At 40.7% G+C, this 25,264-nt stretch overlaps 1 protein-coding gene across 5 annotated transcripts in view; it reads left to right on the top strand.

Moving 5' to 3' along the window:
- sgcg.S (sarcoglycan gamma S homeolog) overlaps positions 1 to 25,264 on the top strand; it is a 129,581-nt gene that overhangs the window by 86,084 nt on the left and 18,233 nt on the right. For all 5 annotated transcript variants that reach the window (XM_018250284.2, XM_018250283.2, XM_041584518.1 and 2 more), the window contains exons 3-5: positions 8,068 to 8,169; positions 13,902 to 13,989; positions 23,942 to 24,061. In XM_018250284.2, the coding sequence (XP_018105773.1) occupies positions 8,068 to 8,169; positions 13,902 to 13,989; positions 23,942 to 24,061 (310 nt within the window). The remainder of the gene's footprint in view (positions 1 to 8,067; positions 8,170 to 13,901; positions 13,990 to 23,941; positions 24,062 to 25,264) is intronic.

The raw sequence follows: 25,264 nt of genomic DNA, 5'->3' as shown, positions 1-25,264 counted from the left end.
GATAGGCTTCTGTTATCTGCCAGAAATGCAATGGAAATAGTCAGGTGAGTGGGAAGAAATAGAATCCCCCATCCAAAACAACTTTACTCAATATTTCTCTTTCTTTTAAAAGAGACATTTTGAGTAAAAAATAAGAATGTACCAGTGCATTATACTCATTTAGATATAAAAGAATTGTGATTTAAAAAGTAGTGTTTCAGGCTGGTTTATTGAATATTTCTGCAAAAACCCTAATAATCCCTCCCTTCCCTTCCACTTCCTGCTCCCTGAATTCCCAGGCTGTGCAGAGGAGCCACTGGCAGTGAGCCTCTCAGCTCACTGCTCTGTAGGACAGGAACCAATCAGCTGCAGTTCCCTATCAGGCCGGACCTGACAGGGAACTGAAGCCTGTCTGTGCTGGTGAAACTGCAGGGCTGTGATTGGCTGCCCCCCCCCCCCACTGTGCTTCTGGCAGGGACCGTTAGGACACGCCCACCCCTCATTTGAAACACAGACAGGGACCAGAGAACATCTATAGGGAGCGCCAATAAAGTGGCTATTTTTTAAGATAATGTTAATTTTTAGCACCATGTAAAAGCAACACCATATATTACTTGTAATTGCCTACAACATTAGGGTTTTTTTTCATTTATCCTATGTGCCTCCTTTAAAGTATAAGACAGAATCCCTTTAGCAGATTTGTTAGTGTTATTGGGCAGAATGCCTTTAGTGCCGTCGGACAGAAAGCCCGGATGGTGCCAAGACCCACCAGGCTGTTAGGGATTTTAGCTGACAGTCTGCGCACGTACAGAGCTTGAAATGGATGGTGAAATAACAGTATCGTTCCATCTAATTCATTACCAGCTTTGCTTCTGCTAATTGCTTATAAACAATCTTTGCTCAACCTCATTATCTCAGCACAACAATGTATGATTGTTTATTGTTTACTAGTAAATTAGTAATTACAAAGCCTGGCTGAATGCTCCGGTAAGTAAAGTCAGAATTAAGCGCTTTGTGTTCTTGGGGTTATTTTACCTTAATGATCCAGTGAGAAAAGTCCAATCACACTACGATGAAAAGCACGGAAGAGCCATCAGTTCTAAAATGATAACTTATTTACCTGTAAACATCATGTACTGTCTTGCTTAATGGCAAATTAATTATTGATAAACACTCCGGATCAGTGCAGCGTCAGACTAGCCCACCAGAGTGCCATGAGAAGTCTCAGTGGGCCCCGGCCCTAGTGGGGGTTAGTGGTGAGGGAAAGGGGTGATTAGTGGTGGTTGGACATTAGGCAGGAACACCCTCTAGTTGGCCCAAAGGTCTACAGTCTGACACTGGATAATTGTGTGTAAGCTAAAGGCTGTGAAGTTGAAATGGGTTAAAATGAATCCGGTGCCTAAATAATGCCATTCCAGGTTTGCAGGCTACACCATTCTTAGCATTGGTGCCTCACAGAGCTGGGGGTCTTGAGTTTGATTCCAACCTGTGCTCTCTCTGAATGGCATTTTTGCAGGTGCTGGTTTATCTCAGTACAAAAAAATATATTACAGGTATGTGACCTGTTATCCAGAATGCTCAGGACCTGGGGTTTTCTGGATAATGGAAGTTTATATATCCATACTGTAGGGACCCATAGGTTAATGTGCCCCTATGGCTTTAAATCCCTACACTTCCTGATCGCCCTAGTTGCTGTGCAGATGCCGATGTAGCTAGTTGTAATTTGTATATCCCAGTTATTGGCCAAGATGTTTTGGGACCACTTCCTGTCACACTCTGGTATAGTGAGTGAGAAGGGGTGGATCTTCCTCTTTGGCTTCTGGTTGCTGACCCAGCTGGATGTTTCCAGGGAGCCTGGGTACAACAAGGCCCAGTAAAGCCAGTTTGCCGTAGAGGGACCTGAACCTCTAGTGTGGAAGTAAGGGAACAGGGACCCCGTGAACAAGGCTAGTGAGTGGCAGGAATATAATTGTTATAGACTCTATAGAAGAGTAAGACAGAGAGTTAAGAGATAATGCTTCTCCTGCCCAGGCCCTATGCTGTGTCTCCAGTTGTTCAATGTTCAGCCATATTAACTCAATTGAAAGGATGTGCGTTGGCATCGTTAAGCAATACAGCCTTGCTATTAATGGAAAGAACAGAAAAGTTAGCCTCTGTAGACTCACCTTCCTTCTCCTCCATATAGCAAATGCCTCACACACCTCTGTGAACATCATATGGACTCTGTTGGGAAGTACTCAATCTTGGCCATGTAGTCTCTCCTTTCCATTCTGCAGAAACCCATGCCTTCTTGGGTGCACCTCTCATGACATTCCCTTCCTAATCAAAACGTAGATTAGAGAAACACTTCAAGATAAAAGAATTGTACTTATTTCTGCTATCAAGCTCAAAAGAGAGGGCCTAACTCATTTCAGGCACCATGTCCTTCATCATAGACTCCACCTATCATTAAGGGCACAGCAGCCAAAATCTTTAGGCATTGCTTGAACCAAATAAAGTACTGTTATTTTATCTTGAACTGCTGCTCTAATCTATGTTCTATAATCTATGTAATAATAGACAAAACTGGACTAAAACTAAAAGCCCATAGCTTGTACCATTGCATTCTCCAGTTATATGATCCATGTGCATAAGGTTAATACAAGGTTTGTAGGTTCTGCTGCTAGTAGAGTAGGGTGCTTGATTTAGCCAGTTCTAATAGAGGTTTTCAGAGCAAAGCAAACATTTGGGGGTCATAGTGAGGAGTTGAAAGGCCCAGGACATGGGGCGTAAGGTGGTTTCAAAGGCACTGTTTCGAAGTTTTACTAAAGAAGGAGAAAAAGATGTAGTTCACATGCAAGTGGAAAGGACATTGATGGATAGAGGGGTGTTTTTGTCCTCATTGCACCTTTCTGCTTCCAAATTGTGCCTTTCACTCATTGGCTCGACTCTAAGAATGAAGCACACAGATTGTCCCCGATCTATGTAGAGCAGGCAGTACCTGCAGGTCCTAGTGGTGCAGCATACAAGACTGTATATAGGTGAGGTGCTTAAAGGAGAACTAACCCCCCGTTAATCAAAAATCCCCATCCCCTTCAGTCCATTGGCCCCCCTCAATGCTTTCTCTCTCCTTAGTAACTCAGTGGAAAAAGTATCCCTGTCATGTACCTTGGCATAATTAAGACACTCTTCTTTTCCTTCTGCAATCTTCGGAGATCTCCACACATGCGCAGTAGGGTTGAATACCAGAATGGTCCCAACCGCGCATGCGTCAAAAAACTCTGGACGTGTGTCTTTTTTCAACCTAACTTACTATGTTACAAACTTTTAGTTAAGCCGTCGTTGGTATCCTGGGGTAGCTTTGCATCTAAGGGTACCAGAACCCCTGTTTTTTTTCTTTAGACAGATACAAATGAAATCTTCCCAGGCGCATTATTATAAGCAAATGACTTGTATTTCTTGAGTTCAGAAACAAACTGTCTAAAATGTTTAAATGCATAAAGAAAACTGCATCATGGAAGCCAAAAGTCTATATAATAACATTTATCCAACTGACAGTCTAATAAATAAAACGATTTGAGTACATTGCAGAAATTCAGAAAGCCATTAGTCTTGCTCAGCTCAGAGGCTGAGTCAATTGAATTGTCAGAATTTGCGCACAGTGCTTTAATATTTAGGTTTATACCTTAGAGAAGACAAAGCTCATAAATGAGCTCCATTCAGTTACCCTACAATCGTTCCAAGAGCAAAGCTGCTGCTATGAACTGGCGCGCCAGAGTTTCTCTGCTTCACTCAAATGTTGTTGTATATATGAAGCTGGTTACGTCTCACATAGTTCAATATCCTGATTTGCAGTGGGCACCAGCAATAAAAATGATGAAATATTTATAATGTATAACATGCTTTTTAAAATGGGTGAAAAAACGCAGCACAAAACAAACTGACCATTTTCCTTTCTTGTATCTTCTAAACAAAAAGCAGTGCCAGTAAAGAAACAAGATATAAATATAGAGGCCCTGTATAGATCTTTGAGAGTCTTAATTGTGATGTGAACAGAAATGTGCATTTTGTTTCAGTACCAACTCTCCGTTTGATCTCAATTGAAGCATTTGTATTGGCTGCCTTTTGGGTAAGGGTTCATAGGCTTTAGAGCGGAGGTTTGAGTGAATGGTTAATGTTGGGTTGTCACCTGTCTGGTTTTTACACAGGCCGCACGGTTCAACCTGCTGGGGTTTCAGAATAATTTATTTTATAATTTTTAATTTATTTTTTAGGTCTTCCTGTGGCACTTGCCATTTTGGCTAATCTTTGCTAGCTGTGTCATTGTCCTGCCTTTGATGTCATAATTCAGCTTTCAAAGGTCACCATTCCCACCCCAAACATCATCCTATGCCTCACCACCTGGATTTCATATGTCTGGACTTGCATGTGACAAAGGGTGGCAACCCTAGGTTACAGTTATACAGGGTTAATCTTATACACCAGCTCGATGGAAGAGCATACAGCATATGTACAGATGAAAGCCATCGGTATTTCACATTTTGTCGCACTGTGTTCAGACACCATTTTTTAGTGCTAAATTCTGCCTCTAGAGGATGCTAGAGTGCTATCTTTTCAGTACATTGCTTCTGATGGACTAAGGCCAATTGCACTGTAGTACCATCTAGAGGCAGGATTTAGCACTAAAAAAATGTGTGCAACAAAATGTAAAATCCTGATGGCTTCATCTGTACTTTTGGCATATTTGGGGTTGGCTGGAAACCCTCTGAAAGCTGACCTCAATACCTAGGACGCCAGCTGAATGCTTGGATCAGCCAGATTAAGTGATCAAGTGGTTGTTTCTGGGAATGTGTAATTATGATCATGAGTATTCATGATGACCCTAAAGAGCTTACAACTGAAAAAACCATAGGGGTTATAACATCCCAGAGGCAGTAATCATAGATCATTGAACTAGGCTCCAGCGCTAGGTGATCAGAGTGTATTACTCCAGGAATCTCCTGTTCTTAAACCTTTCCGTTTCAGTCCCTACACTTGACATCACAGATTTCTGGTAGAAAATCTTCTTGGTCTCCTCGTTGGAGCCCCTGCCTGCTCTACTAACTACCCCCTTCCCTCTCACTCCAACTGAAAAAACAATAGTGTTTATAATATCACAGAGGCAGTAATCATTGAACGAGTCTCCATCGCAAGGTGATCACAGTGTATTACTTCAGGAATCTCCTATTCTTAAACCTGGCCATTTCAGTCCCTACACTTGCGGGTGACATCACAGAGTTCTGGTAGAAACTCTTCTTGGTCTCCTCTTTGGAGCCCCTGGCTGCTCTACTAACCACACCTTCCCTCTCACTCCTTGAGCAAGCTATTACAACACTTTCCTAACATTACTACTCCTACTGAGCCCTACCTTCACCTCAAGCTCTTCAGCAAATGGAGACTAAAGAAAAAGAATATGTGGTGGCTTCCATTTTTATAGACTAAAGAACCCTGACATTCCTCCCAGCTGTAAATCAAAACCCTCCTAGGGGACTACATGAAATAATAGTTGGCAAAACCTTTACCCCCCCCCCTACACAAAATTGCTTATACCCACAAGTCTTATAATGAAATAATTGAATCATTCATGCCACTTACTCTATACCTATATACCAACCATGTATAAATAAAGCTTATTAATATAAATGTTTCCAAAATACATTCTAAGAGTCCTGAAGTCCTAAATCTTCACGGAAAAATCTTCCATTTGTATCAATACCACTGTATTGATCTGTAGGTAAAATCCCATTTCATTCCTACTTTAAGGTATTTAGTAAGACCCCCATAGAGAACAAAGTATCTCTAACTGTGAACGTAAAAGCAAAAGCCTTTAGAATTTCCGAGGAGTGGGCTGTCTGCACTGTCGGTTTCCTCCTCTTTGTCCACAATACCAGCAAGGGTAAAGTGGGAAATTACTGATTTAGAATGTATACCGTTGTGTCCTTTAAACGCTTGAAATTTTTTTTACTGGAGTAGCGTAATGACAATTAAAATTGTGATTTATTGTATTCTGCACTGTGTGATATAGGAAAGGGAGATTGGAGAAACGTCAGTGCAGAAATATGACCATCACATTTTCTGCATATTATTCTGAGCATAAAAATAAGTACATTGAACGGGAACCGGCACAAAGTCCTTCAAAAATACATCAAGATAAAAGTAATCCTTAGTTGAAAGGGACATGTCATTGACACTAACAAACTAAGCAGAAGTTATAAACATCAAGGTATTGCTGCAGAGATTGACCACCTTTTAAGCTTGCGGAACGAGAACTATTGATGGGCTGAAACAGAGGATCTTTTGATCCTTTCAGAAGTCCTTGGCTGGCCACAATTTGCTTATGGAACCTTAGATACAGGCATCTCCAAATAACAAAAAAGAGAAATCAAGGAATAAAAGTTTAGCAATGGTTTACCAAACTGAACAAAGCGGGCATCTCAGATTTGTAAGGAAGGAAACATTTATATATGTTACAGCACATTCTTTTGGGAATCAATGTTTTTGAAGGAGGATGTGTATTGTTTACCTGGCTATGCACATGAAAAGGCTTGATGTTTGGAAAATACGATTGTCATGGGATATATGAGCATTATTGATTCTCTTTCAACATGTGGTGAGCGATATGATACTATGAATTGTTTATACCTTTTTACTGCCATGGTGAAGACTTGGGTTCCAAAGAACAAGCTGTGAAAAATGTGCTTATCTTGAACAGCTCTTGACCCACTAAGAATACACTTTTTACTGAAGAATTAGATGCCATTTGCTAGCTAATGTTACCCTATAAGACAGTTGCAATCTGCCCCATTCATTAAAGATACAGGTATGACCTGGTATCTAGGACCTGGTGCTCTTCAGACAACAGATCTTTCCTTAAATTGGCTTTTTATACCTTAAGTCTACTAGAAAATCATGTAAATATGAAATAAACCCAATAGGTGGGTTCTGATTCTAATGATTCATTATATCTTAGTTTGGATCAAGTACAAGGTACTGTTTTATTATTCAGAGAAAAAATAAATAATTTTTAAAAAATTTGAATTATTTGGATAATTTGGAGTCTATGGGAGACAAACTTTCTGTAATTTGGAGCTTTCTGGATAACGGGTTTCTGGATAATGGACCCCATACCTGTACTTGTGTCTAAACCACTCCGTGCATTCCAGCGCCCCTGCTCCCCTAATGCTTCCTGTTCAAAATTGTATAGAAGTTTGTCTATTGGTGTAAATTTTGGGCAATTGAATAAGTCAAATGAACCATATCATGTTTTTTTTCAAAATGATTATTGTTGCTGAAATTACAACCCAATTTAAATTTTTCTTTGTGGCAGACTTGGGTAAAAAAACTGATTTAATGTGATAAAAAAATCATATTCTTTCTAGAGATGTGTAATGGGTCAGCAATCGACTTAATGTACAAGCAAAAATGAACTATAAGGGTTATGGCACATAGGATCTTAGTTGGCATAAAAATGCGGAAAACCACATTTGCCACATCCTGTTGTATATAATGGGAACAACTTGACAATGATAATATAGTCCGTTCTTGGCCTAAACAAATTATTTTCAAACGAAACACCTGTACTAATATCATATCATTTGGTTCCAATTGAAGTTCACTGCAGTTCAGTGGCAGTTTCAGGCACTACTTATTCTTCTGAGCTACACAAACTGAGAAACTGCCCCATGTGCCATAAACCTATCTTTCTGGAAACTCAAGTCAGTCTATTTTTCCCCTAAACTACTCTTTCTGGGCTTGATTTTATCAGTCTTTATTTCAGAGCTTTCAAACAACAAGATCCTACCCAAAAAATTCCTACCAAAAAAACATTGTTCACATTCACAACAAGACTATGAGCAAAAAAGTAAACGATTTATGCTGCAAAATCAAATAGAATTTTCCAGCTAAAAAGACACATTCACGTGACAAGCTTTCTTGGCTGAACCCTTGTGGGGATCATAGAGTAATTTGGAATGGGCTAATATATTGAAAAAGTGCTTTTTGATCACGTGATTTATTTGAGAACTGTTTATCCTTTGGAGCAGAATAATTTATGTGTTAATATGTCCACAGAGCGGAATGGGACACTTACGTGTTACGAGTGAAGGGCTGCGCCTTGAGGGGGAATCAGAGTTCCTTTACCCCTTGTATGCCAAAGAAATTCACTCCAGAGTGGTAAGTATTTGATATTTAATCCAACTCAGCATACAGCATGGTCTTTATATGTGCTTAGAAATGCATTATGTAGATTTGTATAGACCTATTTCAGTTCACTAGTAGAAAATATGTTTAACCATCTCACTATGGCAGTATGTTGTATGCTGGTGCCACAAATTGGGGCAGATTTACTAAAGGGTGACATGACTGTCACTAGCGAAAATTTGCCGAAATCCCATCCGCATGCCCCCTATCGCCAGACGAATTTTCGCTCAGGCCAACAATCATTACTACACAAATTCACTTGTGTGTGAGTTTTAGAGAATGTTACTTCTTTCGCTAGAGTTTCCTTCTCCACCTTAGACCTGGCTATCTGATAAGATGAAGCTACATCCTCCTCAATCTTACATCAGTCACATCATATCCTGTATGCCGAAAAGTCATAAAAATTATTAAAAAACGCTGGCGTTTTCATATTTTAAAGAGGGATTTCCTTCAAAAGTTCCAACTATTAAACATTTTTGTTTTAACATTTTTTTTTGACCAATTTGAAAGGCATGCAACATTTGTTTTAGGGTAGGCTCATGTCTAGGACATTAGAGGATCTCTTTCGTCTTTATTTTGCTTCCTTGGACATTTGTATGTATGTATGTATAAATTTATTTGTAAAGCGCTGTTAAAGAGCCACAGCGCTGTACAGTGCATAAAAGTACAACATATATATATATATATAAAAGTATACACAGGGAGGACAAATCACATAATAAATATATACAGAATCATATCAGGAGCTATGTGGTAAGAGACACAGTGGGAAGGAGGTTCCTGCCCCGTAGGGCTTACAGTCTAAGTAGATAGGAGGCTAACATACAGGTACAAATTGGAGATGAAAAAGTGAACAAGGTAAGGCATAGTTAGTAGGCACATGACTAGGCTAATGTTCTATGGGTCCACAAGGTAGACTCTTAGGGGCACATTTACTTAGCTCAAGTGAAGGAATAGAAAAAAAAATTCTAAATTTCGAAGTATTTTTTTGGCTACTTCGACCATCGAATTGGCTACTTCGACCTTCGACTTCGACTTCGAATCGAACTATTCAAACTAAAAATCGTTCGACTATTCGACCATTCGACCATTCAATATATCAAAGTACTGTCTCTTTAAAAAAAACTTCAGCCTCCTACTTCGCCACCTAAAACCTACCGAGCATCAATGTTAGCCTATGGGGAAGGTCCCCATAGGCTTTCTAGCCAATTTCTGATCGAAGGAAAATCGTTTGATCGATGGATTTGATCGAACGAATAGCGCTAAATCCTTCGACTTCGATATTCGAAGTCGAAGGACTTAACTTCGATAGTCGAATATCGAGGGTTAATTAACCCTCGATATTCGACCAATAGTAAATGTGCCCCTTAGTTTTTTCTTGAAGAGATTGAGAGAGGATTCCTTACAGAGGAATTCAGAGATGGAATTCCAGAGGTAAGGAGCAGCAAGATAGAAGGGTTTGAGACGAGAGGTGGCAGTGGATGTGGATGGTATGAAGAGAAGGTGACTCTGAGATGAGCAAAGAAGATGACAAGGAATGTACAATGAGACAAGAGAAGTAATGTAGTGAGGAGCAGACAGCGGCGTAACTAGTGGGGGCGGGCCCTGGTGCGGGACGTGCAGCCGGGCCCCGCCCCCCTCCGAACAGCCGGAAACGGCCGCAGAAACTGAGTGGTGCGCGAGCTGCCGGGGGGCCCTGAGGGGGTGCGGGCCCTGGCCTGCTCGCACCCCCTGCTCCCCCGGTAGTTCCGCCACTGGGAGCAGAGCAGTGAAGGGCTTTGAATGTTAGTAGAAGGGTTTTATATGCTATCCTTTGCTTAACAGGCAGCCATGCTAAGGATTTTAGTTGGGGTTGAGCAGGTTCCCTTTTAGGAGAGAGCAGAAGGATCCTGTAGCAGAGTTTAAAATTGATTGGAGGGGAGAGAGATGGTAGTCAGGGAGACCTGTTAGGAGGAGATTGCAATAGTCTAAATGGGATAAGATAAGGGCATGGATCAGTGGATTAGATTTGCAATAATAAATGGCCACTTCAAGCATTTGCACCAACATCTCTAATAAAGACATGTATATATATATGACCTATATGTACCTGCCCTATTCAAATTGACCTAATAGTCAATAGTACTAACGAAGTTTCGATAGGCAGAAATTAACGCTAGCCAAAGTTTGCTATGAAATTCTCACGCTGACGAATTAATGCTAGCGAAGCTTCGCCAGTGTTCGGCTGCTGAGACGCCACTTTGCATTTTAGGGAATTTGGCGAAGTAGCGTTAAGTGTGTTGAATCCTTCGCAGGCAAAAATTCGCACTTTGGTGAATTTGCCTCATTTACTTGAAAGGAAAACGGTCAACAGCATTTTTACCCCAAATATACTCACTAGAGCATTTGCAGACTAAAAAGCACATGTATCATATGATTCATATACACGGGCAACAGAGACAGTATGTGAAAGAAGAAGAGCACCCGTGATATGCGGATTCCTCGGGTCTTGCATGGAACATCCAGACCAATCTTTTACCTCCTATAGGAATTATCTATTCTGAACATGCTTTTAAAAGTTTGCCGGCTTCTGGTACTTGTTAGATAACAGTTTTATCTTCTCTAATTGGGGAATAAAAGGTTTCAAAGTCATTTCTGCGAATAGATTAAATGTCAGCATTAAAGACCTGCAGTTTTAATAGACCACTAGCTGCTAAGTAAATCCAATCTGATTTTTATTTTCTATACTTCTCTTTGACATTTAATCCATTGTAGCAAATAATGTACTGATATTCATTTTGGAAAGGGGAGCAAGAAGGTGTTGAGTGAACGCAGGTTGACTTGACAATGAGTATTTCTTCTTTATGTTTACAGACATCACACCAACAGCAAAAAAAAAAAAGGTTAGGATTAATATGAAGGGAAACAATTCTCACTAACGGAAGTTGAGCAAAGGGTTTGTAAACCCATCTGTTAAAAGACTGGTATGTGCAGGCATGCATAGTAAGAGGGGATAGTGTAGGTCCAATGCAAAGTCATACATAGTGAGAAATGATAGTGAATAGAATCTATGGTCAATTCAAACATATGCACAGGGGATTCTACAAAATCATGGGGTAATATAAATGTATATGCAGGTATCTGGAAACCCGTTATACAGAAAGCTCCAAATTACAGAAAGGTCATCTCCCATAGACTCCATTTTATCCAAATAATCCAAATTTTAAAAAATGATTTCCTTTTTATCTGTAATAAAAGAGTAGCTTGTACTTAATCCCAATTAAAATATAATTAATCCTTATTGGAAGCAAACCCAGCCTATTGGGTGTAACTATGGGTTTAAGGGTTATATTATCTTTTAATAGATCAATCCTACTATTGGGTTTAATTAATGTTTAAATAATTTTTTATAATATGGTATAAAAATACTCCATACTTATTAATAATGGAGACCCAAATGACAAAAAGACTTCATATTCAGAAAAGCCCAGGTCCTGAGCGTTCTGGATAAGAGATCCCATACCTATATAATAAGAGGAGATATGGGATTTCACAGAATCCTGGGTCGATATAAAGGTGTTTATAATGAGAGGGGATAGTGGATACTACAGAATGTAGGGGTAAATGTATTGAGAGGGGTAGGGGATTCTATGGAATCTATGGCCAATTTAAAGGTATACATAAAGAGAGAGGATAGAGGATTCTACCATATATAGGTCCAATATAAAGTCATATTGTACATAATGAGAGAGGAGAGGGGATTCTAAAAATCTATGTCCAATATATAGTATATAAAGTACCCCCTCTTGTAAATTATAAGGATATTATAAATTACAGAGGAGTTTCATGACCATATAAAAACACAAGGCCGAGCTCCGAGGTAACTTCTAATATCCTCATATTTTACAACTGGGGGTACTTTATTTATTATAATACACAAATTCCAGTGAGTCATGTGACAGAAATTATATCAGAACTCACCGTTTATAACTGATGACATCAGAACTCACTGTTTATCAGGATATAATTTACAAGATATTCATGGCTTTTGTGTATTATACAGGTGTATATATAATGGCATCTCAGACCAATGCAGATTTCTATTCATTATAAATCATTTGGGACTTTTGGTTTAATCTTAGTTTAATTTGACTAATCTTGTGGTTCATCTCATGAATATTCCATTGGTATTCAAGGGGTTGTTCACCTTTGAATTAACTTTTAGTATGATGAAGAGAGTGATATTCTGAGACAAAGAGCAATTGGTTTTCATTTTTTATTATTTGTGGATTTTGAGTTATTTAGCTCACCAGTTTGCAATTTCAGCAATCTGGTTGCTAGGGTCCAGATTACCCTAGCAATCATGCATTGATTTAAATAAGAGACTGGAATATGAATAGGGGGTGATCTAAATAAAAGAATGAGTAATAAAAGTACCAATAACAATACGTATGTAGTCTTACAGAGCAATTGTTTTTTAAAAAATTTAAAAAAAACTTGAAAGCCCCACTTGAAAGCTAAAAGAAAAAGGGAAATAATTCAAAAAGCTCTACAAAATAAAAAATGAAGGCCAATTGAAAAGTTGCCAAGAATTAGCCATTCAACATACTAAAAGTTAACCTAAAGGCGAACCACCCCTTTAATGGAGATGAACTATGAAATGTTCCTTTTTAGATCAAGAAGATCCAAACAACATAATTAAAGGGGTTGTTATCCTTTAAATTCACTTTTAGTATGATGTACAGAGTGATATTCTGAGACAATTTGCAATTGTTAGGGTCCCAATTCCCCTAGCAACCATGCACTGATTTGAATAAGAGACTGGAATAGGTGAGGTCTGAATAGAAAGTTGAGTAATAAAAAGTGTCAATAATAATAATAATAATACATTTGTAGCCTTACAGAGTATTTGTTTTTTCATAGGGTCAGTGACCCCCATTTCAATGCTGAAAAGAGCTTGAAGAAGATGTCAAATAATTCAAAAACAATGAAAAAGAAAACATGAGGCCATATGATAAATTGTTTAGGATTAGCCATAAGGGTTAGTTCACACGAGGAGATTCGGGGAGATTTTGTCTCCTGGCGACTAATCGCCTCGTCTTCCGAGCGACAATCTCCCCGAACTGCCTCAGGGTATTTTCCCGTAGGCTATAATAAAAAGTCGCCTGCGCTAAAGCAAACACGGCGATGCGTTTTCCTTAATCATCCAAAGTTGCCTAAGAAGACAAGGCGATTAGTCGCCAGTCGACAAAATCTCCCCGAATCTCCTTGTGTGAACTAACCCTAAAGGTGAACCACCCCTTGAAAATTCTGTTGACTACTTGTCAACATTTTATCTAATTTACAGTTTTTTTTTTATTGTGAGCTTCTAGGTCCTAACAAGTAACTGATTATGGGACTTGAAGTCCTTCTGCTTTCCAGAGAATCTGAGCACCTGCCACTATGCAAAGCAGAGACTTCAAATCCCAGAATCCATCACTTTACAATGGAACAAGATGAGGGGTCGGTTGCATTACACTGTGAGCCTAAGGGGGCGGGAATTGGCCTCAGGGAGTCCTGATTCAGGGGCTCATATATTTGTATATATTAAAGTTAAAAATATTTTGTAATTTACTAGTCTTTCTTGTTTGAACTTGCAACATGGTCAGTTTATGGCTAATTACAATCTGCTTGTTTGTAATGGTATAATAAATTCCTTGTAATAATGACTCTGCTTTCTTGTTCAGGACGATTCCCTGCTTTTACATTCATCCCAGAATATCACTGTAAATGCTCGCAACTCAGACGGTCATATAACGGGCAGGCTCACAGTGGGTAAGTCCCAACATTCCCCTTCTTTACTACTGATATACCAGTGTTTTCTCAATCAATAATACAGGTGTGGGACCTGTTATCCAGAATACTCGGGACCTGGGATAAGGGATCTTTCCATAATTTGGATCTCCATACTATAAGTCCATTAAAAAATAATTTAAATCTTAAACTCATAGTTACACCCAATAGGCTGGTTTTGCTTCCAATAAGGATTAATTATATCTTAGTTGGGATCAAGTACAATCTACTGTTTTATTATTGCAGAAAAAAAGGAAATCATTTTTAAAAATGTGGATTATTTGATTATAATGGAGTCTATGGGAGATGGCCTTTCTGTAATTCAGAGCTTTCTGTATAACGGGTTTCTGGATAACAGATCTATACCTGTACAACAACAAGGGTTGATCGATGCTTTTATGTGCCTCTACAAAATAGGTTTATCCAAGAGGGAGGGTATATACAAGAGTTACACGATTCTAAATCTACAAATGTAGAAAAGGCTTTGTTATATGGACATTTTTTTATTCTTTATTTTTTTTAAAAAAAAATTCTGAAGCAATGCAGTGACTAGCACTGAAGACGGATTAATTAAAAAGCAAGTCTGTCACCATCCTCATTAGCCAAAGCAATAATTCGACCCACCAAGGATTAAATCAAGTAAAAGTGAAAAACCTCCTAAAAGGGGGTGGTTCAGCTTTCAGGTAACTTTTAGTATGATGTAGAGAGTGGTATTTAGTGACAATTTGCAGTTGGTTTTCATTTTTTATTATTTAAGGTTTTTGAGTTATTTGGCTTTTTATTCAGCAGAGACTGGAATATGTATAGGAGAGGCTTGAATAGACTGACAGATGAGCAATAAAAAGTGGCAATAACAATTAGGGGCCGATTCACTAAAGGTCGAATATCGAGGGTTAATTAACCCTCTATATTCGACTAGGAATTAAAATCCTTTGACTTCGAATATCGAAGTCGAAGCATTTAGCGCAGATAGTTCGATCGAATGATCAAAGGATAATTCCTTCGATCGAACGATTAAATCCTTCGAATCGAACGATTCGAAGGATTTTAACCCAACGATCGAAGGAATATCCTTCGATCAAAAAAAGTTAGGCAAGCCTATGGGGACCTTCCCCATAGGCTAACATTGACTTCGGTAGCTTTTAGATGGCGAACTAGGGGGTCGAAGGTTTTTTTAAAGAGACAGTACTTCGACTATCGAATGGTCGAATAGTCGAACGATTTTTACTACGAATCCTTCGATTCGTAGTTGTAGTCGAAGGTCGAAGAAGCCCTTTCGATGGTCGAAGTAGCCCTTTCGATGGTCGAAGTAGCCCAAAAAAAACTTCGGAATTCGAAGTTTTTTACTTCGAATCCTTCACTCGAAGTTAGTGAATCAGCCCCTTAATGTGTAGTGATGAGCGAATTTATTCGGCAGGCGCAAATTCACAGCGAATTTGTGCATTTCGCAAATTTGCCGTGAAAATTCTCTGGCGATAATTTGGCGGTGTTGAAAGTTTTTTTGCCGCTGGCGCCAATTTTGCCGCTGTAATTGACTGTAATGGGTGCCGTCGAACTTTGATGCCGGTGCCCATTATGGCTCCGGTGTCAAAATCACATCACATTTTTCGCCAGTTTCACGAATTTCGCAGGAAATTCGCAAACTTCATGGCAAAGGGAGACGGCACAAATTCGCCCATCACTAGCCTTACAGAACATTTGTTTTTTAGAAGGGGGCACCCATTTGAGAGCTGCAAAGAGCTTGCCCAGGGGTCAGCAATACCCATTTGAAATCTTGCTTAGAATTGGCCATTCTATGACATACTAAAAGTAACCTTAAAGGTGAACCACCTCTTTAAATAAGTGTTAGCCTGGATCTGGTGATAATTCCAGGGTTTCCTTTAGTGGGTTTATGTCGATAGCCACAACTTACTGTGCATGTCACACTCACTAGATGAACAGACTTTTTCTTTGCATTACAATGAATGTTGTGCCAAGTTGTGTGTCATGACACGTAGGCTGAAATATAAAAATATCCTTTTCTAAACCGTAAAAAGGAACTTTCTATTCTTTAACTGGAAGCTACACTTTCCATTGCTGACTCTTCATCTCCTAATAAAGGAAGGAACCTGCCTTAAAGTAATTTTAATGAGTATTTGTAGAGAGTATTTGCAGCAGAGTTATTCCTGGATTTCTAGCATTTCCCTGTTAAATATCAAAAGCATTGAGGGGGGGAAGTGCATTCTTACTGACATCAAAGACTTTTTAAAGTAGTTTTTTTACCTTGTGTGACATTCCATTTGGACACCGTGTGTATAAAGGTAATATTTAGCATAAGTGCTCTAAGAAGGCATCATTTATTTGTGACATTCATAAAAATATACAAAGCATTTCTGCCCAAAATCATAAAAAGCGCTGGTCTGACTGGTCTACTGCTTCCCTTGCATTGAATCACTATTAGATAAATCATTTTTTTAACCCATTCATGGGGCTACCGCAGGAAAGGGCACTTATCATCAACAGGAATGTTTCCCCCACCGGAGGTGCAAGTTATTAGAGCTTTCTGCACCAGAGGAGAGCTCCCAATACATTCAGTCATGTAGCAAAGTGAACATGGCTGATCCCCTACTGGAGCAGATGACTTAACAATAGCAGGGGGCATTTTGTTTATTTAAACTATTGTTTCCCCCAACTGGAATGCAAGCTTTATTAGCCCCCACCTCCAGTGGGGGGAATTTCTTTTCGATGATGCTCTTTAAAGGAGAAGAGACTAGTTGTGCCTAAGCATTCCCTAGTGATTCTAGTAGCGTATCTCTTACATAGTTACGTTTCGTTGAAAAAAATACAAAAGTCCATCAAGTTCAACCCCTCCAAATGAAACCCAATGCACTTATAGACACAAACTTATACTAATCTATCTGTACACTCACATACTGTATATAAACTATATATACCAACATCTGTATTAATTGTGGATTTTAGTATCACAATAGCCTTTGATATTATGTCTGTCCAAGAAATCATCCAAGCCATTCTTATAGTCATTAACTGAATCAGCATCACAACATCACCCGGCAGTGCATTCCACAACCTCACTGTCCTGACTGTGAAGAACCCCCTACGTTGCTTCAAATGAAATTTCTGATCCACAATTGAGAAAGAGTGGCTTCTGGTACTAGCGCTCCTCTAATCCAGGGGTCCCCAGCACCGGGCTGCGGCCCAGAACCGGCCCACGGACAGCCCTGAACTGGGCCGCAGAGCCTAGCGATCAATTAACCCCCTCCCGACCCCTTTCCGACCAGCTCGGCTAGTGCATGAGAGCACTATAGCACTCATTACACTAGTGATGCACCCCCCCCTTTAACCCGCTCTGTCGCTAAAGTTTTAAATGGGCGGCATCTGGGCTGCTGCCAACTGAGGCTCCTCCACAACCTCTGCCGTGACAGTTTAACCCTCCTAATTTAAATCCTTTATCCCATTTACGAGTTTAGTTGCCCCCAGTTTAGGGGAAGCAAAACAATTTGGTGCCACACCCACCAGCAATTTTAGCTTTCCTTTCTGCTTTAAAGTTTTTTTTAGTTTTTTTTCCCTATGCAGAAGTCACTTTATTTGTGCCAAACATGCCCAGCAATGACTCCGCTTTGGACTTTGTATAAAAGATCTGTGTTTGTATAACTTATAAACATGATTTACATTCACACTACTATTGAGGGGGCACAGGCAGCAGCAGGACTTTACCCTCTACCACCAAGCCCCCCTCACCCCCAGACAGCAGCATAAGTATTGTGTTTGCACAGACCCCATATAAAACCTGCTCTTGTGTATATCATAATCATCTAATGGCAGAGATCCACCAGTCAGAGAGGAAGCAGCCAGTTTGATAGACCAGCTGTCTCACCTCCATCCTCACCTAGCAGATACAAGACCGGAGGGCCGGAGAAGCATAGGAAAACCTTCAAATTAAAGAAGGAAAATAAAGCCCTGAATCCGGCAAGGACCCGAGAGAGAGAGAGCAGGGGTGGGAGGGTTAAACACGGAGCAGCCCCTAATAAACAGAGACACAAGATGAGACAGCCCCCTAATGAACAGGACAAAACGCTGTAGAGAAAAGACTACGCCCACTAATCAGAGACTAGAGGATGATGCCCCCCCCCCTTGACACTAAAGGCATAGTTTAAATATTTCTTTTCTTCATCTATCACTGCCTTCCTACCCCTTAGATTAAAATAAACATTAAAATGAAGCCTGGCAGGAGTAGGGGAGGAAGAACAAGTAAGAGAAGTTAGTAAGCAAAGAGAGGCTCACTAGTCAGGGTGTGCAGGGGAGGCCACTAGCTTAGATGAGGAAGATGTTAACCTATAGTCAGGCCGAAGCCACACTGGAATTTGTTTTTCTTGTGGTTGAGGAAAGCTCCCGTGGCTAGAGGGAGTGGAGGAGGAGGCAACTTCTTTTCTAGAGTGGCTCCAACTATCCAGTTGCTATCTATGGAACCTTTAAACAGCAGGTTGACTTTGGGAAGGTCCAGCTTTAAAGTTTCGACCCAGCAGCCAAAAAAAAAACCCTCGCTCTGTGAGGCTACAAATCGGTTATTGTTACTTAATATTATTTCCTATGTCAGCTCTATACTTTTCGTTTTAAATTCAAACCACTGAATGGTTTCTAGGGTTGCTGAAATTCCAAACTGGAGAGCTGCTGAACCAAAAAGCTAAATCTTTCAAAAGCCACATACTAAGGGATAATTTAAAGGTGATCCAGGATTAATTATTGGAATGGACATATGAAAGCCTAACGAGACAAAGGAAATAGCAGTTTTAATATATCCAACTTTATGAAAATTGGATATATTGGCACCAGAAAAGTGCCCAGCACTAACTAGGGGGACATATCACAAGAAATGAAAGATGAAAGTATTCTTTAAACATATGCAGAGAATACAGGGAGCAGATCAGCAATGTGCAAGTATGGATATTTGCCTTTCACTAAACATATATTGTAAGTGTGTGTTTGTTCTTTATAACAGCAGAGCAATATATTAAGGGGCGTTAATGAAGCATAGAGCGAGTATTTTTAACACAATGCCCTTAAGTGAGGTTTGAAAAGTTGACTTAATGATGAACATCATAATCTCATTAGGTTTCTTCCCTTTATGAATCCCAAATGAACATCGTTTGGAATTCATCTTGAGAAGCAGCTCCTTTTTATTTATCGTGAGGGAACAAATGGCTTAGTTTGAGATCATCTACAAGACAGAATAAGGACTTCTGTGCTGTTTAATTAATACGTGGCTGGGCCATTAAGGTGGTGATTTAATAAAGGGGTGATTAGAAAAGATACATCACAAAGTTTATTGAATTATTAAAAAAAAAAAAGTTATTAAGAGCTTGAGTTATGAAAAGTTCCTAATGAGCATTTAATGAAAGTGAAAAGGATGCAGATTTCATGTAACCATTGGATGTGCCTGGAAATATTTTGCTTTTTAATGTCAGAAAGAAGATGCAGTACATGTTGCCTGATAAGATATGATGTGTGTCTGTGTATATGTCTTGTCATCTCCTCTGCAAACTGTATTACACTTCTTCCTCCCCAAAATTGTTCTGGGCTCTGGGTCTTTCTAAGGCAGAACTGCCCAGTAGGGTTGGAAGTGACCAAATGTGTATAGCGTGAGTTATTCATGCGGAGTGCCTGTGGAATAGCAGGAATATTATGGAGAAGGGATGGGTCATGTCACTGGCACGCCCAAGACAGAGCAATTTCATTAACCGCCTTTCCCTTGTGTATCCAAGTCAGTGCATGCTTCCTCTCACAATAACATGTGCCAGGAGAGGGGGCAGGAGTGTCGTACGGCTGTATTCAGGAACTAGGGGAAGACAGTGAGAAGAGGCACCGACACCCCTTTACCATTGTGCCTTAGACATGTGCCTCTTCTGCCTGCCCCTAGTTCTGGCCCTGGCAGGGTGAGATGGTGGCTGTGGGATAGCAGGTATAGTAGGGAGAGATGGTGCCTATAGTAACAGTGGGATAATAGTCTCTGGGAAGGGAGTGTGACTGTGGGATAGCAGGTATAGTAGGGAGAGATGGTGCCTATAGTAACAGTGGGATAATAGTCTCTGGGAAGGGAGTGTGACTGTGGGATAGCAGGTATAGTAGGGAGAGATGGTGCCTATAGTAACAGTGGATAATAGTCTCTGGGAAGGGAGTGTGACTGTGGGATAGCAGGTATAGTAGGGAGAGATGGTGCCTATAGTAACAGTGGCATAATAGTCTCTGGGAAGGGAGTGTGACTGTGGGATAGCAGGTATAGTAGGGAGAGATGGTGCCTATAGTAACAGTGGGATAATAGTCTCTGGGAAGGGAGTGTGACTGTAGGATAGCAGGTATAGTAGGGAGAGATGGTGCCTATAGTAACAGTGGGATAAAAGTCTCTGGGAAGGGAGTGTGACTGTGGATAGCAGTATAGTAGGGAGAGATGGTGCCTATAGTAACAGTGGGATAATAGTCTCTGGGAAGGGAGTGTGACTGTGGGATAGCAGGTATAGTAGGGAGAGATGGTGCCTATAGTAACAGTGGATAATAGTCTCTGGGAAGGGAGTGTGACTGTGGGATAGCAGGTATAGTAGGGAGAGATGGTGTCTATAGTAACAGTGGGATAATAGTCTCTGGGAAGGGACTGTGGCTGTGGGATAGCAGGTATAGTAGGGAGAGATGGCGCCTATAGTAACAGTGGATAATAGTCTCTGGGAAGGGAGTGTGACTGTGGGATAGCAGGTATAGTAGGGAGAGATTGTGTCTATAGTAACAGTGGATAATAGTCTCTGGGAAGGGAGTGTGACTGTGGGATAGCAGGTATAGTAGGGAGAGATGGTGCCTATAGTAACAGTGGGATAATAGTCTCTGGGAAGGGAGTGTGACTGTGGGATAGCAGGTATAGTAGGGAGAGATGGTGTCTATAGTAACAGTGGGATAAAAGTCTCTGGGAAGGGAGTGTGACTGTGGGATAGCAGGTATAGTAGGGAGAGATGGTGCCTATAGTAACAGTGGGATAAAAGTCTCTGGGAAAGGAGTGTGACTGTGGGATAGCAGGTATAGTAGGGAGAGATGGTGCCTATAGTAACAGTGGATAATAGTCTCTGGGAAGGGAGTGTGACTGTGGGATAGCAGGTATAGTAGGGAGAGATGGTGTCTATAGTAACAGTGGGATAATAGTCTCTGGGAAGGGAGTGTGACTGTGGATAGCAGGTTTAGTAGGGAGAGATGGTGCCTATAGTAACAGTGGGATAATAGTTTCTGGGAAGGGAGTGTGACTGTGGGATAGCAGGTATAGTAGGGAGAGATGGTGCCTATAGTAACAGTGGGATAATAGTCTCTGGGAAGGGAGTGTGACTGTGGGATAGCAGGTATAGTAGGGAGAGATGGTGTCTATAGTAACAGTGGGATAATAGTCTCTGGGAAGGGACTGTGGCTGTGGGATAGCAGGTATAGTAGGGAGAGATGGCGCCTATAGTAACAGTGGGATAATAGTCTCTGGGAAGGGAGTGTGACTGTGGGATAGCAGGTATAGTAGGGAGAGATTGTGTCTATAGTAACAGTGGATAATAGTCTCTGGGAAGGGAGTGTGACTGTGGGATAGCAGGTATAGTAGGGAGAGATGGTGCCTATAGTAACAGTGGGATAATAGTCTCTGGGAAGGGAGTGTGACTGTGGGATAGCAGGTATAATAGGGAGAGATGGTGTCTATAGTAACAGTGGGATAAAAGTCTCTGGGAAGGGAGTGTGACTGTGGGATAGCAGGTATAGTAGGGAGAGATGGTGCCTATAGTAACAGTGGGATAAAAGTCTCTGGGAAAGGAGTGTGACTGTGGGATAGCAGGTATAGTAGGGAGAGATGGTGCCTATAGTAACAGTGGATAATAGTCTCTGGGAAGGGAGTGTGACTGTGAGATAGCAGGTTTAGTAGGGAGAGATGGTGCCTATAGTAACAGTGGGATAATAGTTTCTGGGAAGGGAGTGTGACTGTGGGATAGCAGGTATAGTAGGGAGAGATGGTGCCTATAGTAACAGTGGGATAATAGTCTCTGGGAAGGGAGTGTGACTGTGGGATAGCAGGTATAGTAGGGAGAGATGGTGCCTATAGTAACAGTGGGATAAAAGTCTCTGGGAAGGGAGTGTGACTGTGGGATAGCAGGTAATGTAGGGAGAGATGGTGCCTATAGTAACAGTGGGATAAAAGTCTCTGGGAAAGGAGTGTGACTGTGGGATAGCAGGTATAGTAGGGAGAGATGGTGCCTATAGTAACAGTGGATAATAGTCTCTGGGAAGGGAGTGTGACTGTGGGATAGCAGGTATAGTAGGGAGAGATGGTGTCTATAGTAACAGTGGGATAATAGTCTCTGGGAAGGGAGTGTGACTGTGGGATAGCAGGTTTAGTAGGGAGAGATGGTGCCTATAGTAACAGTGGGATAATAGTTTCTGGGAAGGGAGTGTGACTGTGGGATAGCAGGTATAGTAGGGAGAGATGGTGCCTATAGTAACAGTGGGATAATAGTCTCTGGGAAGGGAGTGTGACTGTGGGATAGCAGGTATAGTAGGGAGAGATGGTGTCTATAGTAACAGTGGGATAATAGTCTCTGGGAAGGGACTGTGGCTGTGGGATAGCAGGTATAGTAGGGAGAGATGGCGCCTATAGTAACAGTGGGATAATAGTCTCTGGGAAGGGAGTGTGACTGTGGGATAGCAGGTATAGTAGGGAGAGATTGTGTCTATAGTAACAGTGGATAATAGTCTCTGGGAAGGGAGTGTGACTGTGGGATAGCAGGTATAGTAGGGAGAGATGGTGCCTATAGTAACAGTGGGATAATAGTCTCTGGGAAGGGAGTGTGACTGTGGGATAGCAGGTATAATAGGGAGAGATGGTGTCTATAGTAACAGTGGGATAAAAGTCTCTGGGAAGGGAGTGTGACTGTGGGATAGCAGGTATAGTAGGGAGAGATGGTGCCTATAGTAACAGTGGGATAAAAGTCTCTGGGAAAGGAGTGTGACTGTGGGATAGCAGGTATAGTAGGGAGAGATGGTGCCTATAGTAACAGTGGATAATAGTCTCTGGGAAGGGAGTGTGACTGTGAGATAGCAGGTTTAGTAGGGAGAGATGGTGCCTATAGTAACAGTGGGATAATAGTCTCTGGGAAGGGAGTGTGACTGTGGGATAGCAGGTATAGTAGGGAGAGATGGTGCCTATAGTAACAGTGGGATAATAGTCTCTGGGAAGGGAGTGTGACTGTGGGATAGCAGGTATAGTAGGGAGAGATGGTGCCTATAGTAACAGTGGGAATAGTCTCTGGGAAGGGAGTGTGGATTGGGGATATACTGTATGGGAGGAGCATATGTAAAAGAACAAGATGGTATAGCTGAACCTACAGCCATTTTAATATATTCTGAAACTGAAAGACATTTATATTATACACATACAATCGCACCCTGGTGGAAGAGTGAGCCGTATGTTTAAATGGAGACAAATCATACTGCACCATAAGGAATTTGGAGTGAATATTAATATCAAAGCAATACACAATACCTATGTGTATGAAATGTAAAATATTTTATTCCACTGCTTTAAAATGGATTTCTTAATGACATAGCCCTCAGGTAATATATCAGGTTATAACCTTATGATGGCAGCATTGCGGAGAAAGGGGGGATTCATATGGCAGAAATAGTATGAAGCAGAGAGTAGAAGCTGCACATGTGCTTCACTTTATTAAGACATTAATATTCATGTGGAGTTTTGGTGTTAATAGTTATTTCAATGTTTATGAGTATCCGACAGGGTTGTTATCTATTTTAAATTGATATTTAATACATTGGAACTGGGAATCTCTTATTATGAAATCCTTTACTTGTCCTCTCGGGGCTCATGCCTGAACCCAAATTAATATCCACTGTCTGTCGCTTCTCTTTCTAGGTCCTAACGCAATAGAGACCCATGGACAGCAGTTTCAGATCAACTCGGCCAACGGCAAGATGCTGTTTTCTGTTGATGAACATGAGGTGTTGGTGGGAACAGATAAACTAAGAGTGACAGGTTTGTTTCTTGCTTATAATAGATATTCTTCTATATACTTTACCTGATTTATGGACCCCTCAATGTTTGCACTTGCATCATAAAACCCTGCTCCTTCTGAACCAAACACACCCCCTTTCTCTGTTGTCCAACCCCTGGTCCTTCCTGGCCTCCCTTGATACTTCTCTTGCCTGGAACTCATTAGTTGACTTTTCATATCCTCATATTTAATGTAGGGTGTACATTTGTTCTAATACTAGCATTACAGTGAGTTGTGACACAAGTGACATCACTAAGCAGTGGATAAAACAGATGACATCACTAAACACCAAGTAGAAGTACATTTTATAATTTAATCATGTTTCTTGTGAATTATAAGGATCTATTTAATGGGTTATTCTGCCCTCCTCTTTGTAGAGGGAGTCCTGCCTTATTATCCTGAAAGATATTCATATCTTATAAATACAGGCTTATTTTAAATATTCTGTGATATGTTTGTAGGGGACTGATATATGCATCCTCCACTTATATTGCAATCCCCTAATATTGGTCACAAAGGGGACCCGTAGCCTATGGAAGGGAGTAATCCCCCTCTTCCTGGGTCACAGCATGACCCCCAGATATCCCTGATTTAGCCAATAGGCTTTAATATAAAAGGGGAAGTCATGCGGCTATAGGGACTTTTTGCCAGCAGCTCCCGAAGGGAAAAGAGGAAGGAGAGGAACCCCATGTGAGCATAGGAATAATTAAGGGTAGCTTGATCCTGTTATAGTCTCTCTGAGAGCGTCAGCTATATATAGGGCTACCTATATTGAGCAGCTCTGGGCTCCACTGAGTAGAATAGAAGGGATTAGGTTCCCAGGGGCATCTTGGCCTAGTCAGGGAACCAGAGACAGGTTATAGGGACTAGCTAGACTCCCATCTTGGGTCCACATAAGAATTGTCAACAAATCAAACTCTAGCCCTAGAGTATAGATTCCCAAACTTTGGCACTGGGTCAGAGTAGGGATTGGGGAGTCTCTAGGACAAGGCCGGTTGGCTACAGATTTGAAAGGCATTGATGCATAGGGTTTCTTAAAACATGAAACTTGAGGAACTCAAGAACATTTGTCAATTTTAAATGAGCCTCATATAACTCATCTTAACTTTTAGATTCACTAGTACGGAGTAACAAATCAGTCATATTTCTATTAAAAAAACAATCTATAGGTAATGGAAAATGGT

This window comes from Xenopus laevis, chromosome 2S, assembly GCF_017654675.1.
Source record: "Xenopus laevis strain J_2021 chromosome 2S, Xenopus_laevis_v10.1, whole genome shotgun sequence".
In the NCBI taxonomy this organism is placed as follows: domain Eukaryota; kingdom Metazoa; phylum Chordata; class Amphibia; order Anura; family Pipidae; genus Xenopus; species Xenopus laevis.
Note: the sequence above shows the minus strand (reverse complement) of the source record. Positions and strands in the feature narration are given on the sequence as shown.